Below are 20,000 nucleotides of genomic sequence, written 5' to 3'. Positions count from 1 at the left end.
GAGGGAGAGAGAGAGAGAGAGAGAGAAGTGGAGTCGAGAGAGAGAGAGAGAAGTGGAGTCGAGAGAGAGCGAGAGAAGTGGAGTCGAGAGCGAGAGAAGTGGAGTCGAAGGAGAGAGAAGTGGAGTCGAGAGAGAGAGAGAGAGAGAGAAGTGGAGTCGAGAGAGAGAGAGAGAGAAGTGGAGTCGAGGGAGAGAGAGAGAGAGAGAAGTGGAGTCGAGAGAGAGCGAGAGAAGTGGAGTCGAGAGAGAGAAGTGGAGTCGAAGGAGAGAGAAGTGGAGTCGAGAGAGAGAGAGAGAGAGAGAGAGAGAGAAGTGGAGTCGAGAGAGAGAGAGAGAGAAGTGGAGTCGAGGGAGAGAGAGAGAGAGAGAGAGAAGTGGAGTCGAGAGAGAGAGAAGTGGAGTCGAAGGAGAGAGAAGTGGAGTCGAGGGAGAGAGAGAGAGAGAGAGAAGTGGAGTCGAGAGAGAGAGAGAGAAGTGGAGTCGAGGGAGAGAGAGAGAGAAGTGGAGTCGAGAGAGAGAAGTGGAGTCGAAGGAGAGAGAAGTGGAGTCGAGAGAGAGAGAGAGAGAAGTGGAGTCGAGAGAGAGAGAGAGAAGTGGAGTCGAGAGAGAGCGAGAGAAGTGGAGTCGAGAGAGAGAAGTGGAGTCGAAGGAGAGAGAAGTGGAGTAGAGAGAGAGAGAGAGAGAGAGAGAAGTGGAGTCGAGGGAGAGAGAGAGAGAGAGAGAAGTGGAGTCGAGGGAGAGAGAGAGAGAGAGAAGTGGAGTCGAGAGAGAGAGAGAAGTGGAGTCGAGAGAGAAGTGGAGTCGAGAGAGAGAGACACCTACAGAATGTTGGAAAACTGTACCTTTTTGCTATGTAAGCTTTGGCAATATGGTTCTCTGTAAACTTTCATGCCAATAAAGCATTTGAACTGAACTGAACTGAGAGAGAAGTGGAGTCGAGGGAGAGAGAGAGAGCGAGAGAAGTGGAGTCGAGAGAGAGCGAGAGAAGTGGAGTCGAGAGAGAGAGAGAGAGAAGTGGAGTCGAGAGAGAGAGAGAAGTGGAGTCGAGGGAGAGAGAGAGCGAGAGAAGTGGAGTCGAGAGAGAGCGAGAGAAGTGGAGTCGAGAGAGAGAGAGAGAGAGAAGTGGAGTCGAGAGAGAGAGAGAAGTGGAGTCGAAGGAGAGAGAAGTGGAGTCGAGAGAGAGAGAAGTGGAGTCGAGAGAGAGAGAGAGAAGTGGAGTCGAAGGAGAGAGAAGTGGAGTCGAGGGAGAGAGAGAGAGAAAGAGAAGTGGAGTCGAGGGAGAGAGAGAGAGAGAGAGAAAGCTACACTAAATGGGAAAAACACACAATAGAAGCCCTACATGCAGAATTCTGCCGAAGCATCCTTCGCACCCAAAGAAAAACGCCAACAAATGCATGCAGAGCCGAACTAGGCAGATACCCACTGATAATAAACATCCAAAAACGAGCACTAAACTTCCTAAATCACCTCAAATCTAGCTCCCCAGACACCCTTCATTTCAAAGCCTTTCAGACCCAAGAGCTAAACCCAGAAAAGAGTCCCCTGAGTCAGCTGCTACTGAAACTAAGTACTCAGCCGGACCCTGACCAGCCCCAGACCAACACAGCCGTCCAAACACCAATCCGAGTGAACCAAATCATTAAAAAATGCAAAGAAACCTACCTGGAACATTGGAACAAAATAACCGAAAGCCAAAGCAGATTAGAATGTTACCGGGCCCTAAAAAGAGAATATAAACTGGCAGACTACCTCACGACCATCAGAGACACAAAACAGAGACAGACCCTCACCAGGTACAGACTAAGCGACCACCAACTGGAAATTGAAAAAGGCAGATACAAGAAATCCTGGCAGCCTAGAGAGAATAGAATATGCGATCCATGTCTGGCTGGCGAGGTTGAAACAGAAATGCATTTCCTCCTAAAATGCGAAAAATTCAACACATCAAGAAACATATTATTCAACAAGCTAAGCCAAACAACCCCAGATTTCAAGGAATTGGATGATCTGTCAAAATTGAGATTAGTCCTAGGAGAAGGAGACAGACCATACCTTGGGGCTAAATATGTAACAACATGTCACAACCTGAGGACTGTTTAAAAGTAAGACTGTTTAAAATTAATATTGAACGTACCAAATGAAGTAGAAAGACTGTTTAAAATTAATATTGTTTAAAAGTAATATTGTATATACCCAACAAATGTCAAATCGATTGACACCTACAGAATGTTGGAAAACTGTACCTTTTTGCTATGTAAGCTTTGGCAATATGGTTCTCTGTAAACTTTCATGCCAATAAAGCATTTGAACTGAACTGAACTGAACTGAGAGAAGTGGAGTCGAGAGAGAGAGAGAGAGAAGTGGAGTCGAGGGAGAGAGTTGGTTCCTCGACATATTGGTCCAGGAAACCATCTTGTATACACTCCAGGAATTCCTCCTCCACAGTATTGTTACTAATTTGGTTAGCCCAATCTATATGTAGATTAAAGTCACCCATGATAACTGCTGTGCCCTTATTGCACGCGTCTCTAATTTCCCGTTTAATGCCATCCCCAACCTCAGCATTACTGTTTGGGGGTCTGTATACAACTCCCACTAACGTTTTCTGCCCCTTGGTATTTCTCAGCTCTATCCATACAGATTCCACATCATCAGAGCTAATATCCTTCCTTACTATTGTGTTAATCTCTTTAACCAGCAATGCTACCCACCTCCTTTTCCTTTTTTTTGTCCTTCCTGAATATTGAATACCCCTGGATGTTGAATTCCCAGTCTTGGTCACCCTGGAGCCATGTCTCCGTAATCCCAATTATATCATAATCCGGCGCTGGTGTTGGTAGAGGGAGCAGCCGTGGTCTCATTCTCAGGGATGCGTCGACAATGCAGGCATTTATTGCCTGATCTCTAAATGCCCCTCGAGAAGACTGGGTGGTGGTGGGCCTTCCTCCACTGATGGTTTTGATATGACTGAGGGGCTCGCACGGCCCACTTCAGAGGGCATCAGTGAACCTGTTGAGATTTTTACGACAATCCGACAGCTTCATGGATAGTGCGGCACTCCCTCAGTACTGCCCCTCCGACAGTGCGGCGCTCCCTCAGTACTGCCCCTCCGACAGTGCGGCGCTCCCTCAGTACTGCCTCTCCGACAGTGCGGCGCTCCCTCAGTACTGCCCCTCCGACAGTGCGGCACTCCCTCAGTACTGCCCCTCCGACAGTGCGGCGCTCCCTCAGTACTGCCCCTCCGACAGTGCGGCGTTCCCTCAGTACTGCCCCTCCGACAGTGCAGCGCTCCCTCAGTACTGCCCCTCCGACAGTGAAGCGCTCCCTCAGTATTGCCCCTCCGACAGTGAGGCGCTCCCTCAGTACTGCCCCTCCGACAGTGCGGCGCTCCCTCAGTACTGCCCCTCCGACAGTGCGGCACTCCCTCAGTACTGCCCCTCCGACAGTGCGGCGCTCCCTCAGTACTGCCCCTCCGACAGTGCGGCGCTCCCTCAGTACTGCCCCTCCGACAGTGCGGCGCTCCCTCAGTACTGCCCCTCCGACAGTGCGGCGCTCCCTCAGTACTGCCCCTCCGACAGTGTGGCACTCCCTCAGTACTGCCCCTCCGACAGTGCGGCGCTCCCTCAGTACCAACAACCGGGGGATATTGGCTGTGGATTATGGAGCTCTTGTACTGAACAACAAAGCAGGGCAAGAAGAGCCGAGGTTCCAGCTAATCTCACGCTCGGTGTGCGGTAGTGGCTGTGGATGAGGATCGGCTCCGGCTGTGACGCCCACCGCAGACGCACAGCCGAGATTAGACAAGTGGCAAATTTTGGGGCAGTTGTGGGTTGGGGTGCGGGGAGGATGGTTTGTACTAAGGTCTTGTGTCTCAGCTCTGAACCCCGTTAACCCCCGCTGTCTCTCTCTCTCCGTTCCAGAAGCAGAAGAACGCCCGCGGGCAGGAAGACGCGGCTCCGACCAACGAGAAAACGCACCAGCGGGAGAAGCTGGAGCGCTTCAAGCGTATGTGCCAGATGCTGGAGCGGGTGAACCAGGTGGAGAGCTCCAGCTCCAGTTCCAGCTCGGGCTCGGACTCCGACTCGGACTCGCAGGGCTCGGAGGACGAGGAAGAGGAGGAGGAGGAGGAGGAGGAAGAGGAGAGCAGCGATGGAGGAGGAGGAGGCGGAGGAGGAGGCGGCGGAGGAGGCGGCGGTGGCTCCAGCGCCAGCTCCAACGGCGGCGCCCGGCGGCCCAAGGACCGCAGGACCCCGACGGCCGCCCTGGGCTTCAGCGAGAGCGAGGAGGACGAGGACGGCGAGGAGGACGAGGAGGAGGAGGACGAGCGTGAGCGGGCTGCCCCCCGCAACGGCAAGGCCAAGGGGCGCGAGCCGTCCCAGGGCAAGGAGAACCAGCACTCGGCCCGGCATGAGCGGGGTCGGGCGCAGCCGGGCCGCAAGCCCTCGCGGCCGGCCGGCCAGGTGGGGCTGCGCACCATGGCCCGCACCCAGTTCCTGAACCGGCCTCCTGTCTGCTCGCCACCCAAGCCCCTGCAGATGGAGCGCCACGTGGTGAAGCCGCCCCCCGACAGCCCCGAGCCGGACTCGCTGCCGCTGGACACGGGCGCCGACCACGTCATGCAGCGCCACGCCTGGCTCGCCGTCTTCCAGTACCTCAGCCACCGGGACCTGTGTGTCTGCATGAGGGTGTGCAGGACCTTGAACCGATGGTAAGGGTGCCACGCGGGGTGGCGGAGTGTGTCAGATGGGGCTCGGGGCGTAGCACATTGCAACAGATGTGGTCTAACCCAGGTATACAGAGACCAGAACAGTGCACAGTGCTCCAAGTGTGGTCTAACCAAGGGATATGGAGACCAGAACTGTGCACAGTGCTCCAAGTGTGATCTAACCAAGGTATATGGAGACCAGAACTGTGCACAGTGCTCCCAAGTGTGGTCTAACCAAGGTATATGGAGACCAGAACTGTGCACAGTGCTCCAGATGTGGTCTAACCAAGATATATGGAGACCAGAACTGTGCATAGCGCTCCAAGTGTGGTCTAACCAAGGTATATGGAGACCAGAACTGTGCACAGTGCTCCAAGTGTGGTCTAACCAAGGTATATGGAGACCAGAACTGTGCACAATGCTCCAAGTGTGGTCAACCAAGATATATGGAGACCAGAACTGTGCACAGTGTTCCAAGTGTGGTCTAACCAAGTTATATGGAGACCAGAACTGTGCACAATGCTCCAAGTGTGGTCAACCAAGATATATGGAGACCAGAACTGTGCACAGCGCTCCAAGTGTGGTCTAACCAAGGTATATGGAGACCAGAACTGTGCACATTGCTCCAAGTGTGGTCAACCAAGATATATGGAGACCAGAACTGTGCACAGTGTTCCAAGTGTGGTCTAACCAAGTTATATGGAGACCAGAACTGCGCACAGTGCTCCAAGTGTGGTCTAACCAAGTTATATGGAGACCAGAACTGTGCACAGCGCTCCAAGTGTGGTCTAACCAAGTTATATGGAGACCAGAACTGTGCACAGTGCTCCAAGTGTGGTCTAACCAAGGTACGTGAAGACCAGAACTGTGCATAGCGCTCCAAGTGTGGTCTAACCAAGGTATATGGAGACCAGAACTGTGCACAGTGCTCCAAGTGTGGTCTAACCAAGGTATATGGAGACCAGAACTGTGCACAATGCTCCAAGTGTGGTCAACCAAGATATATGGAGACCAGAACTGTGCACAGTGTTCCAAGTGTGGTCTAACCAAGTTATATGGAGACCAGAACTGCGCACAGTGCTCCAAGTGTGGTCTAACCAAGGTACGTGAAGACCAGAACTGTGCACAGTGCTCCATGTGCAGTGTAACCAAGGTATATGGAGACGAGAATGATAGCAAAATACTGCAGATGCTGGAAATCCGAAATAACAACAGAAAATGCTGGAAAAACTCAGCAGGCCAGGCAACATCCGTGGAGAGAAATTAGACTCGACGGTTCGGATCTAACCCTTTTTCAAAACTGGAAAGGAAATGTAATAGATCGAAAGGCAGGGCTGGGAGAGAACAAAAGAAGTGAAGAGACATTAAGAGGTATTCAAAACCAGACGAGATGGTGATGGGACTAGTGGAGACAAAAGACGGCTCAGATTAGGTGTGAAATGTTCTGGCAGAATGAGAGACAGCTGCTATGTGGGAGAGAGAAAAAAAAGGAAAGGTGGGGGGTGGAAACCAAAACAAAGGGGTGGATAAAAAATATAAGTAAAAATGTAATAGGGGCCGAGGTTATGATCTGAAATTGTTGAACTCGATATTGAGTCCGGAAGGCTGCAGACTGCCTAATCGGAAGATGAGGTGCTGTTCCTCGAGTTTACGTTGAGCTTCTGTGGAACAATACAAGAGGCCAAGGACGGTGAGGTCCGAGTGGGAATGGAGCGGTGAATTAAAATGACAGGCGACCAGAAGCTCGGGGTCACCCTTACGGACTGAACGGAGGAGTTCCGCAAAGCGGTCGCCCAATCTGCGTTTGGTCTCCCCAGTGTAGAGGAGACCACATCGTGAGCAGCGAATACAGTATACTAGATTGCAAGAAGTACAAGTAAATCGCTGTTTCACCTGGAAGGGGTGTTTGGGGCCCTGGAAAGTGGGAAGTGGGGAGGTATAGGGGCAGGTGTTACATCTCCTGCGCTTGCACAGGAAGGTGCCAGGGGAAGGGGTGCTGGGGGTGATAGAGGAGTGGACTAGGGTGTCTCGGAGGGAGCGGTCCCTGCGGAATGCTGAAAGGGGAGGCGAGGGGAAGACGTGTTTGGTGGTGGGATCACTTTGGAGGTAGCGGAAATGGCGGAGGATGATCCGTTGAATGTGGAGGCTGGTGGGGTGAATGGTGAGGACAAGGGGAACCCTATCGTGGTTCCGGGAGGGAGGGGCAGGGGTGAGGGCAGAAGTGCGGGAGATAGAACGGACACGGTCGAGGGCCGTGTCGACCACTGTAGAGGGGAATCCTCAGTTGAGGAAAAAGGAAGACATGTCGGAAGCACTGGTGTGGAAGGTGGCATCGTCGGAGCAGATGCGGCGGAGACGGAGAAACTGGGAGAATGGAATAGAGTCCTTACAGGAGGCGGGGTGGGAGGAAGTGTAGTCCAGGTAGCTGTGGGAGTCAGTGGGCTTGTAGTGAATATTGGTCAACAACCTATCCCCAGAGTTGGAGACGGAGAAGTCGAGGAAGGGAAGGGAAGAGTCAGAGATGGACCATGTGAAGGTGAGGGAAGGGTGGAAATTGGAGGCAAAGTGAATGAAATTGTCTAGTTCAGGGCGAGAGCAGGAAACGGCACCGATACAGTCATCAATGTATCAGAAAAAGAGGTGAGGGGGGGAACCTGCGTAGGACTGGAACAAAGAGTGTTCCACATATCCCACGAAAAGGCAGGCATAGCTAGGACCCATGCGGGTACCCATAGCAACACCTTTGATTTGGAGGAAATGAGTGGAGTGAAAGGCGAAGTTGTTCAATGTGAGAACAAGTTCAGCCAGGCGGAGGAGGGTGGTGGTGGATGGGGACTGGTCGGGCCTCTGTTCAAGGAAGAAGCGGAGCGCCCTCAGGCCATCCTGGTGGGGGATGGAGGTGTAGAGGGATTGTACGTCCATGGTGAAAAGGAAGCGGTTGGAGCCAGGAAACTAGAAACTGTTAAAGTGGCGGAGGGCATCCGAAGAGTCGTGGATGTAGGTGGGAAGAGACTGGACAAGGGGAGAAAAGATGGAGTTGAGATAGGAAGAGATAAGTTCCATGGGGCAAGAACAGGCTGAAACGATGGGTCTACCAGGGCAGTCCTGTTTGTGGATCTTGGGAAGGAGGTAGAAGCGGGCTGTGCGGGGTTGGGGAACTATGAGGTTGGTGGCCGCGGGTGGGAAGATCTCCAGAGGAGATGAGGTCAGTAACAGTCTTGGAAACAGTGGTTTGATGTTCGGTAGTGGGGTTATGGTCCAGGAGGAGGTGTCGGAGAGTTGGCGTTCAGCTTCCGCTAGATAGAGGTCAGTTCGCCAAACAACAACAGCACCACCCTTGTCAGCAGGTTTAATGACAATGTCAGGGTTGGATCTCAGAGAATGGAGTGCTGCAAGTTCAGAGGGAGGTAGGTTGGAGTGAGTGAGGGGAGCAGAAAAATGGAGATGGCCGATGTCACGGCGGCAGTTAGCGATGAAAAGAACTAGAGAGGGTAAGAGGCCAGGGGGAGGGGTCCAGGTAGAACGGGAATTCTGAAAGCGGGAGAAAGGGTCAGTCGTGCGGGGGGAAGACTCCTGGCCAGAGAAGTGGGCACGGAGACGAAGGCGGTGGAAAAAGAGCTCAACATCGTGCCAAGCTCGAAATTCATTGAGGTGGGGGTGTAAGGGGATGAAGCTCAGGCCTTTGCTGAGGACTGATCGTTCGGGGTCAGAGAGGGGAAGGTCAGAGGGGATAGTGAAAACACGGCAGGGGGTGAGATTGGGAGAAGTGGGGTCAGAGGAAAGCTTCCACACCAGTGCTTCCGACATGTCTTCCTTTTTCCTCAACCGAGGATTCCCCTCGACCGTGTCCGTTCTATCTCCCGCACTTCTGCCCTCACCCCTGCCCCTCCCTCCCGGAACCACGATAGGGTTCCCCTTGTCCTCACCTTTCACCCCACCAGCCACCACATTCAACGGATCATCCTCCACCATTTCCGCTACCTCCAAAGTGATCCCACCACCAAACGCATCTTCCCCTCCCCTCCCCTTTCAGCATTCCGTAGGGACCGCTCCCTCCGAGACACCCTAGTCCACTCCTCTATCACCCCCAGCACCCCTTCCCCTTCACCTGGCACCTTCCCGTGCAAGCGCAGGAGATGTAACACCTGTCCCTATACCTCCCCCCTTCCCACTGTCCAGGGCCCCAAACACCCCAAATATCCTTCCTTACTATTCTGTTAATCTCCTCTTTAACCAGCAATGCTACCCCACCTCCTTTTTCTTTTTGCCTGTCCTTCCTGAATATTGATTACCCCTGGATGTTGGTACCTATATTCACCACGACAACTGGTTGTTCACCCTCCCCCTCCAGAATGCCCTGCAGCCGCTCCGAGACATCCTTGACCCTTGCACCAGGGAGGCAACATACAGGAAACTGTGTGCTATCCGGCACCGACGGGACCGAGCTGTTGCCGTTCCCTCAAAACTTCTGGACACTCCAGCGCTAATGTTGAAAGATACGGAAGCTTTTGAGCTCCGTATCTGTCAACAAACCCTGTTGGCTTCTAAACAGTCCAAGCATCTCTGTAGCTTAGCAACAGCTTCAGCAGACCTTGCAGAGCTTGACTGTTGAGGAAAAAAGCAACGAGAAGAAAAAAAAACTAACGAAAACGGCTCCTGATTTTTGCCGGTGGCTCGAGCATTCCAGACAGTTAGCCTCCGGATAACACAAAGTGTCCTGTACCATCCTGGAGTCTCGTTTGCGGCTGCAGAAACGCCTATCTATTCCCCTTACAATAGAATCCCTATCACTATAGCTCTCTGAGTCTTTTTCCTCCCGTCCTGTGCAGCAGAACCACCCATGGTGCCAGGAAGTTGGCTGCTGCTGCCTTCCCCCGATAAGCCATCTCCCTCAACAATATCCAAAGTGGTATATCTGTTTGAGAGGGGGATGGCCACAGGGGACCCCTGCACTACCTGCCTGCGCCTACTACTCTGCCTGGTGGTCACCCATTCCCTTCCTACCTGTGCAGCCCTTACCTGCGGTGTGACCAACTCCCTAAACGTGCTATCCACGATGTCCTCAGCATCGCGAATGCTCCAGTATGTATCCATTCGCAGCTCCAGCGCCACAATGCGGTCTGTCAGTAGCTGCAGCTGGATACAGTTCCCGCACACATGGTCGTCAGGGACACAGGAAGTGTTCCTGATTTCCCACATAGTGCAGGAGGAGCATGCCACGGGGCCGAGCTGTCCTGCCATGACTTAACCCTTTAATGAATTTAAATTAATTTAAATCAAATCAATACCACTAATTACACTACAATTAAATGATATACTCAAGGGCCCTTGGTTACTAGCACTCCCCGATACACAAGAGACCTTAGAAACTATAACCACAAAAATTAAAACCGTCTAAATTTTATTAGCTATTAATCTTAACTGTCAAACTATAGAGTAGTATAAATACTCACCTGGCCGTACTCACCCAATCAGCTGCTTCCTCTTGCCCGCGTCACTTTTTGAATCGTGACGCGGCTCCGGAATGCCGCCGCTGGTCTGAGATTGGTAAGCCTCTGTAAAAAAAAAAAAAAAAAAGCCCGCGCAAGTGAGTTTAAGTACTCACTGTACCGCCGCTCTCTGCTCCCGACACTGGCCACTGTAAAAAAAATTTAAAAAAAACGCGAAAGTGTGTTTCAGTACTAACTGTACCGCCGCTCTCTGCTCCTCCCGACACTGGCCTCTGTAAAAAAGCCCGTGAAAGTGAGTTTAAGTACTCACTGTACCGCCGGTCTCTGCTCCTCCCAACACTGGCCTCTGTAAAAAAGCCCGCGAAAGTGAGTTTAAGTACTCACTGTACTGCCGCACTCTGCTCCTCCCGACACTGGCCTCTGGCCTATACCTAACCAAGGTATATGGAGACCAGAACTGTGCACAGTGTTCCAGGTGTGGTCTAAACAAGGTACATAGAGACCAGAACTGTGCACAGTGCTCCAAGTGTGATCTAACAAAGGTATATGGAGACCAGAACTGTGCACAATGCTCCAAGTGTGGTCTAACCAAGGTATATGGAGACCAGAACTGTGCACAATGCTCCAAGTGTGGTCTAACCAAGGTACATGAAGACCAGAACTATGCACAGTGCTCCAAGTGTGGTCTAACCAAGGTATATGGAGACCAGAACTGTGCACAGTGCTCCAAGTACGGTCTAACCAAGGTATACGGAGACCAGAACTGTGTACATGCTCCATGTGTGGTCTAAACAAGGTATATGGAGACCAGAACTGTGCACAGTGCTCTCAAGTGTGGTCTAACCAAAGTTCTGTATAATTTAATATAACTTCTCTGACTTGGACATATGTCGACCGATCCTTCACTGTCGCCTGGTCAAAATCCTGGAACTCCCGACCTAACAGCACTGTGGGAGCACGTTCACCACACGGACTGCAGAGGTTCAAAATGAAGGCCCACCACTGCCTCCTCGAGGGGCAATAAAGGTCGGCTTTGCCCGCGACACCCACATCCCGAGAATTCATTAAACGAAAGAGTGGAATTTGGGCTTCATATGGCCTGTTAACCGTGTATGGAGACCAGAACTATGCACAGTGCTCCAAGTGCGGTCTAACCAAGGTATATGGAGACCAGAACTGTGCACAGTGCTCCAAGTACGGTCTAACCAAGGTATACGGAGACCAGAACTGTGCACAGTGCTCCAAGTGCGGTCTAACCAGGGTATATAGAACCCAGAACTGTGCACAGTGCTCCAAGTGCGGTCTAACCAGGGTATATAGAACCCAGAACTGAGCACAGTGCTCCAAGTGTGGTCTAGCCCAGGTGTATGGAGACCAGAACTGTGCACAGTGCTCCAAGTGTGGCCTAACCAAGATACATGGAGACCAGAACTGTGCACAGTGCTCCAAGTGTGGTCTAACCAAGGTACATGGAGACCAGAACTGTGCACAATGCTCCAAGTGTGGTCTAACCAAGGTATATGGAGACCAGAACTGTGCACAGTGCTCCAAGTACGGTCTAACCAAGGTATACGGAGACCAGAACTGTGCACAGTGCTCCATGTGTGGTCTAAACAAGGTACATGGAGACCAGAACTGTGCACAGTGCTCCCAAGTGTGGTCTAACCAAAGTTCTGTATAATTTAATATAACTTCTCTGACTTGGACATTGTGGTAAACCACTGTTATACCTGCCTGTGTGGGTGTTTGTATTCCACTGTGTACATGTCTGTACATGCCTCGGCTGACTCCTCCCACGAGTCCAGGTATAAAGGTGACTGCTCCACAGTCCCTCTGTATTCTGGACTGGTCGACCACTCGAGGCACACCTTCATTCTCTTGTTAATAAAAGCCTGTTAGTTACTCGCTTAACCTCAGTCTTTTGAGTAATTGAAAGCGCATCAGACATATGTCGACCGATCCTTCACTGTCGCCTGGTCAAAATCCTGGAACTCCTGACCTAACAGCACTGTGGGAGCACCTTCACCACACGAACTGCAGAGGTTCAAAATGAAGGCCCACCACTGCCTCCTCAAGGGGCAATAAAGGCCGGCCTTGCCCGCGACGCCCACATCCCGAGAATTCATTAAACGAAAGAGTGGAATTTGGGCTTCACATGGCCTGTTAACCGTGTGTAATTCAGGACTTGGAGTTCTGTAGAATAATGGTGAATGTTGGCTCGAATGCTCAGACTGAGAGGTCACTGCACTGTTCCCCACACAAACACACACACACACACACACACAGCAGGAAAGGCCCAGGAGCCATCCCCGGCCTGTGCTGAGTTAGCCTGATCTCGCACAGTGTGAGACTGAATCACACACACAATTTTTTCTCCTTTCAAGTATTTATCGAATTCCTTTTTGAAGTCTACTATTGAATCTGTATCCACTGCCCTATCAGGCAGTGCAGTCCAAATCCTAACCACTCATTGCGTAAAAATGTTTTCTCATTGTCGTCTAGTTCTTTTGCCAATCACCTTAAATCTGTGCTCTCTCGTCACTGACCCTCCAGCCAACTGGAAACAGTTTCTCCTTAGTTACACTATCTGAACGTTACACTATACGACACAAAGCTGGGTGGGCGTGTGTGCTGTGAGGAGGATGCCGAGAAACTCCAGTATGATTTGGACAGGTTGGGTGATTGGGCAGATGCAGTATAATGTGGATAAATGCGAGGTTATCCACTTTGGTGGCAAAAACAGGAAGGCAGATTATTATCTGAACGGCAATAGATTGGGAGAAGGGGAAGTGCAACGAGACCTGGGTGTCCTTGTGCACCAGTCGCTGAAGGTAAGCATGCAGGTGCAGCGGGCGGTTAAGAAGGGAAATGGTATGTTGGCCTTCGTAGCGAGAGGATTCGAGTACAGGAACAAAGATGTCTTGCTGCAGTTGTACAGGGCCTTGGTGAGACCACACCTTGAGTATTGTGTGCAGTTCTGGTCGCCTTATCTGAAGAAGGATGTTCTTGCCATGGAGGGAGTGCAGCGAAGATTCACCAGACTGATACCTGGGATGGCAGGAATGACGTATGAGGAGAGATTGGGTCGATTGGGCTTATATTCGCTGGAGTTTAGAAGATTGAGAGGGGATCTCATTGAAACTTATAAAATTCTAACAGGACTAGACAGACTAGATGCAGGAAGGATGTTCCCGATGGTCGGGGAGTCCAGAACCAGGGGTCACAGTCTAAGGATAAGGGGTAGGCCATTTAGGACAGAGATGAGGAGGAATTTCTTCACCCAGAGAGTGGTGAACCTGTGGAATTCTCTACCACAGATGGCAGTAGAGGCCAATTCATTAAATATATTCAAGAAGGAGTTAGATATATTCCTTAAGGCTAAAGGGATGTGGGGAGAAGGCAGGGACCGGGTACTGAATTTGGATGATCAGCCATGATCTCATTGAATGGCAGAGCAGGCTCGAGGGGCCAAATGGCCTACTCCTGCTCCTATCTTCTATGTTTCTATATAACCCCTCATGATTTTAAACACCTTTATCAAATCTCCTCTTAGCCTTCTCTGCTCTAAGGAGAACAAGCTCCGGTTCTCCAGTTTATCCACGTACCTGTAATCCTGCATCCCTGGAACCAGTCTAGTGAATCTCTTCTGTACCCTCGCCAAAGCCTTCACGTCCTTCCTAAAGTGTGGTGCCCAGAATTGGGCACAATACTCCAGCTGGGGCCGAACTAGTGTTTTATATATTGGTTTAGCATAACTACATGGCTCTTGTACTCGATGCTTCTTGTTATAAAGCCCAGGATCCTGTATGCCTTACTAACTGTGTTGTTAAAATGTCCTGCCGCCTTCAGAGATTTGTGCACAAGAACCCCCAGGTCTCTCTGTTCCTGCATCCCCCCCTTTAAAATGGTACCATTTCATGTGTATAGTCTCTCCTCGTTCTTCCTCCCAAAATATATCACCTTGGGTTAGAGGAGGACAAATAAGACTGGGTTCTGGCTCCTGATCATTTTCCAATAAACCCTGAAATGAAGAACACTGATGTCCTTCACTTGATGCCCGTGTAGAACGGCCTCTTGCGTGATGTTTACCTGAGGCCGCTTGACCGTGGGAGTCGGCGGCGTGCTACCCCGAGGTCCGTTTAGCTCATTGCCCGGTCTTCTGTCCCACCCCAGTGCCGGCCGAGAAGTGTGGGCTGTTCGACTGTGTAGGGCGTCCTCCCCCAACACTTCTCACTGCAGCAGGAGGGGAGTCTCAGTAACCCAAGGAGGCCGAGGCCGCTGGTTCCCACCTTGAGCCCAGCTCGCTTCCCACCGGCCGGGATTGGAACCCGAGATCGCGTGGTGCCTGTGGCTCAGTCCCCTCGCTATTGACACTCTCCAAGACGGCCACAAGGAGGCGCGAGAGAGCAGCGCGGGGTGGGTGGGCCGCCTCTCTCCGCTGGGGCCACTCCCCCTCGCGATGGTTTATGCCGGTCGTGGCATTTTCGGGATGTGGGTGTCGTTGGCAGAGCTGGCATTTATTGCCCCATCTCTGGTCCCTTGAGAAGGTTGGGTGCCTTGAACCGTTGGTTCTGATATGACTGAGGGGCCCGCTCTGCCCACTTCAGAGGACAGGTTAACGGTCAGCCCGCATTGCGTCTGGGGACTGGAGTCACGTGTAGGCTCAGACCGGGTAAGGGTGACAGGTTTCCTTCCTGAAAGGGGGCAATGGGGCAGGGTACCGCTCAACGCTAACCAGAACCTTTTCTTTCTCTGCCCCTCACTCTCTCTCGCAGGTGCTGCGATAAACGGTTGTGGACCAAAATTGACCTGAGCCGGCAGAAGTCCATCACCCCGGCCATGCTGAGCGGCATCATCAGGCGGCAGCCCGTGACCCTCGACCTCAGCTGGACCAGCATCTCCAAGAAGCAGTTGATGTGGCTCATCAACCGGCTGCAGGGTGAGCCGGGGGCGATACACGGCACCCTCAGAACGTCCTAACGCGCGAGTAGACGGGAGTTGGGGGGGGGGGGGTGTAATGAACCCCGAGTCAGAGAGGCCATGACCTAAAGTAGAGGGAGGGGGTTACAGGAGTCGGACAGAGGACACGGCCCCACCCGTCCCGTCCCCTCCCCTCCCATTCCTCCTTCTCAAGGCGCTGACTCGCCGTGTGACAGTTAAACAGTGGTTACATTGCGAGAAGACATTACACAAACAGGTCGTTTTCCCTGGAATTTAGGCTAAAGGGTGATTTGATCGAAGTTTTCAAGATATTAAGGGGAACTGATTAGGATAGATGGAGAGTATAGAAAGAAACTTTACACTGGTTGGGGAGTCTAGGACTCGGCGACGTAGCCTAAAAATTAGAGCGGGGAGGGAGACGGGGAGAGTGGGGAGGGAGGATAAGAGGGGAGGGAAATTAATGGGACTAAAAGCCGACAAATGCCCTGGACCTGATGGCCTACATCCTAGAGTTTTAAAAGAGGTGGCTACAGAGATAGTGGATGCATTGGTTTTGATCTTCCAGAATTCCCGAGATTCTAGTACAGCCCCCAAGGAGTGGAAGGTAGCAAATGCAACCCTGCTATTTAAGAAAGGAGGGAGCAAGGAAACCGGGAAGTATAGACCAGTTAGCCTGACATCAGTAGTCGGGGAAAATGCTAGAATCTATTATTAGGGACGTGCTAACAGGGCACCTAGAAAATCATAATATGATTGGGCAGAGTCAGCACGGATTTATGAAAGGGGAATCGTGTTTGACAAATCTAGAGTTTTTTGAGGATCTAACTAGCAGGGTAGATAAAGGTGAACCAGTGGATCTAGTCTATTTGGATTTTTAGAAAGCATGCGATAACGTGCCACACAAGAGGTTATCACACAAAATTAGGGCTCATAGGGTTGGGTGTAAAATATTACAGGAAACTTTCGATTTACCGGCACCTAAATAACCAGAAATCTCGGTTAACCGGCAAAATTCAGGAGTAGGTTCAGGTAAGTTTTATTACTTGCCTTCCTCGATCTGTTGCTGTACAAGGGTGTGGCTGCAGCTGTTGCTAAGCTACAGAGACGCTTGGAACTTTTGGCCATTGTTCTGAACCTGTTGCTAAGCAACAGGGTTTGTTGCTTTATAGGGAGCTGTCAGCTCCGTATCTTTTACTATAGCTTTCGGTTATCCGGAATTTTTGATGAACTGGCACCACGTTGGTCCCGTCGGTGCTGGAAAAAAAAAAGTTTCCTGTAGCATGGATTGAGGACAGAAAACAGAGTAGGAATGAATGGGTCATTTTCCAGTTGGCAGGCTGTAAATAGTGGGGTGCCGCAAGGATCAGTGCTGGGGCCTCAGCTATTTACAATCTATTTCAATGACTTAGATGAGGGGACTGAGTGTAACGTATCCAAGTTTGCTGACGATACAAAGTTAGGTGGGAAAGTAAGCTGTGAGGAGGACGCAAAGAATCTGCAAAGGGATATAGATAGACTGAGTTGGCAAGAACATGGCAGATGGAATATAATGTGGAGATATGTGAAATTATCCACTTTGGTAGGAAAAATAGAAAAGCAGAATATTTTTTAAATGGTGAGAGATTGGGAAATGTTGGTGTTCAGAGGGACCTGGGTGTCCTTATACACGAATCACTGAAAGTTAACATGCAGGTACAGCAAGCAATTAGGAAAGCAAAGGGTACGTTGGCCTTTATTACAGGAGGATTTGAGTATAAGAGTAAAGACGTCTTACTGCAATTATATAGGGCCCTGGTGAGACCACACCTGGAGTATTGTGTACAGTTTTGGTCTCCTTACCTAAGGAAGGATATACTTACCATAGAGGGAGTGCAACGAAGGTTCACCAGACTGGTTCCTGGGATGGGGGGATTGTCCTATGAGGAGAGATTGAGTAGACTAGGCCAATATTCTCTCGAATTTAGAAGAATGAGAGGTGATCTCATTGAAACAGGGCTTGACAGGGTAGATGCAGGGAGGATGTTTCCCCTGGCTGGGGAGTCTAGAACCAGGGGTCACGGTCTCAGAATAAGGGGTCGACCATTCAGGACTGAGATGAGGAGGAATTTCTTCACTCAGAGGGTGGTGAATCTTTGGAATTCTCTACCCCAGAGGGCTGTGGAGGCTCAGTCATTGAGTAGATTCAAGGCTGAGATCGATAGATTTTTGGATATTAAAGAAATCAAGGGATATGGGGATAGTGTGGGAAGGTGGAGTTGGGGTAGAAGATCAGCCATGATCTTATTGAATGGTGGAACAGGATTGAAGGGCTGAATGGCCTACTCCTGCTCTTATTTCTTATGTTCAAGGGTAGACGGGCAGGGAGGGGGAGAGAGGGGAGTGAGACTTGTGGGGGGGTGGGTGGGGGAGAGGGGAGAGAGACGGGGAGGAAGACTGGGAGAGAGAGCCAGACCTGGTGCTCCCGAGCGACACTCTGACCTCTGCTGCCGTTGTCTTTCCCCAGGTCTGAAGGAGTTGATCCTCTCCGGCTGCTCCTGGTCCTCGGTCTCGGCTCTCTGCACGGCCAGCTGCTCCTACCTCCGCATGCTCGACCTACGCTGGGTGGAGGACGTCAAGGACTCGCACCTCCGAGAGCTTGTGTCCCCTCCCGCCGACTCCAGGCCAGGTGGGGCTCTCGCTGCTTCAATCTCGGGCACGTACAGTTCGCCCTCGCTGTCCCCTTCCCCTCCACTCCCCTTCCCCTCCCTCCCCTTCCTCTGGGTCTCCCTCCCCTTCCCCTCTCCCTGCCTCTGTGTGTCTCACTCCCCTTCCCCTCTGTGCCTCCCTCCCCTTCCCCTCTCCCTGCCTCTGTGTGTCGCACTCCCCTTCCCCTCTGTGGCTCCCTCCCCTTCCCCTCTCCCTGCCTCGGTGTGTCTCACTCCCCTTCCCCTCTCCCTGCCTCTGTGTGGCTCCCTCCCCTTCCCCTCTCCCTGCCTCGGTGTGTCTCACTCCCCTTCCCCTCTCCCTGCCTCGGTGTGTCTCACTCCCCTTCCCCTCTCCCTGCCTCTGTGTGTCTCACCCCTCTGTGTCTCCCTCCCCTTCCCCTCTCCCATCTATGTCTCCCTCCCATTCCTCACCCTCCCCTTTCTCTTTCCCCTTCCCCTCTCTGTGCCTCCCCCTCTGAGTCTGTGAGTGTGCGCACGTGAGCGTGTGTGTGAGCGTGCGAGCGGGCGTGTGTTTGTGAGTGGGGAGTGTGATGCGGGGATGGGGGGGGAAGCAATAGGAGTTTGACGCGGGGCGGGGAGTGTAAAGTTGGGGAGGGGGTGGGGGGGTGCCAGGCGATGGAGTCTGGTCCGGGGTGCAGAGCGATGATGCTGATTGTTGCTCTTTCTGGTCAGGTCAGAACGAGAATCGCGGGCGGCTGCAGAACGTGACGGAGCTTCGCCTGGCCGGCCTGGACGTGATGGACGCCTCGCTGCGACTCCTGGTGCGCCACGTGCCCCAGCTCGCCACGCTCGACCTCAGCCACTGCCCACACGTAGGGGACCAGTCTGTCAATCTGCTGACTGCTGCTAACTCCCAGCTCCGGGACAGCCTGGCCGAGATCAATCTGTCAGGTAATCTCTCCCACCACCATCCCCGCACCCTCCATCCCTCCCTCCTTCTGTCCCTTCCTCTCCCTCACTCACTCTCTCCCTCCCACCCTTCTTCCCTCTCTCACTCCATCCCTCCCTCCCTCCCTACCTCCGTAACCCCCTCACTCCATCCATCCGTCTGTCCTTCCCTCCCTCACTCCTCTCGCTCTGTCCCTCCCTCTCTTCCTCCGTCCCTCGCCCTTCTTCCCTCCCTCTGTCCCTCCCTTTCCCACTCCCCCCTCTCTCTCCCACTCCCTCCCTCTCTCCCTCCCTCTCTCCCTCCCTCTCTCCTTCCTTCTCTCCTTCCTCTCTCCGTACCGTCTGTCGCTCCCCCTCTCCCTCTCTTCATCTCTCCCTCCGCCCGTCCCTCCCTCACCCTGTCTCTCTTCCCCTCTCTCCTATACTAACCGTCTCTCTGTCTCTCTCTCTCTCTCTCTCTCTCTCTCCAAACTCTCTCTGTCTCTCTCTCTGACACTCTCTTCTATACTAACCATCTCTCTTTTTCTCCCTCTCCTATGCTAACCGTCTCTCTAACTCACCCCCTCTCTCCTATACTAACCCTCTTTCTCTCTCTCTCACTCTCTTGCCTATACTAACCGTCGCACTCTCTCTCTCTCTCTCCTATACTAACCCTCTCTCACTCTCTCTCCTATACTAACTCTCTCTCTCTCTCTCACTCTCCTATACTAACCCTCTCTCTCTCCTATACTAACCCTCTCTCTCTCACTCGCTCTCCTATACTAACCCCCTCGCTCTCTCCCCGTCTCTCTCTCTCCCCAGTCTCTCTCTCTCTCTCTCACTCTCCCCCCTCTCCTATACAACCCTCTCTCTCTCTCTCCTATACTGACCCTCTCACTCTCTCTCCTATACTAACCCTCTCTCTCTCTCACTCCTATACTAACCCTCTCACTCTCTCTCTCCTATACTAACCTTCTCACTCTCTCTCTCTCTCTCTCTCTCTCTCCCCTATACTAACCCTCTCTCTCTCTCTCTCTCTCTCTCCTATACTAACCTTCTCACTCTCTCTCTCTCTCTCCCCTATACTAACCCTCTCTCTCTCACTCTCTCCTATACTAACCCTCTCTCACTCTCCTATACTAACCCTCTCTCTCTCTCCTATACTAACCCTCTCTCTCTCTCTCCTATACTAACCCTCTCTCTCTCTCTCTCTCCCCTATACTAACCCTCTCTCTCTCACTCTCAATTCAATTCAATTCAAATCGCTTTATTGGCATGACAAGGTACATCTTATGTTGCCAAAGCATCAAAAAACATTCATGGTTGTACACA

At 52.0% G+C, this 20,000-nt stretch overlaps 1 protein-coding gene across 5 annotated transcripts in view; it reads left to right on the top strand.

The window, feature by feature from the left end:
• LOC147094876 (F-box/LRR-repeat protein 19-like) overlaps positions 1–20,000 on the top strand; it is a 319,790-nt gene that overhangs the window by 291,122 nt on the left and 8,668 nt on the right. For all 5 annotated transcript variants that reach the window (XM_085974495.1, XM_085974491.1, XM_085974492.1 and 2 more), the window contains 4 exons: positions 3,921–4,708; positions 14,931–15,094; positions 17,600–17,761; positions 18,474–18,692. In XM_085974495.1, the coding sequence (XP_085830621.1) occupies positions 3,921–4,708; positions 14,931–15,094; positions 17,600–17,761; positions 18,474–18,692 (1,333 nt within the window). The remainder of the gene's footprint in view (positions 1–3,920; positions 4,709–14,930; positions 15,095–17,599; positions 17,762–18,473; positions 18,693–20,000) is intronic.

This window comes from Somniosus microcephalus, unplaced genomic scaffold (assembly GCF_052327205.1).
Source record: "Somniosus microcephalus isolate GS21.2 unplaced genomic scaffold, FLI_Smic_1.0 unresolved_chr1, whole genome shotgun sequence".
NCBI lineage: Eukaryota > Metazoa > Chordata > Chondrichthyes > Squaliformes > Somniosidae > Somniosus > Somniosus microcephalus.
The sequence above is the reverse complement of the archived record's forward strand: the minus strand, read 5'-3'. Positions and strand labels throughout refer to the sequence as shown.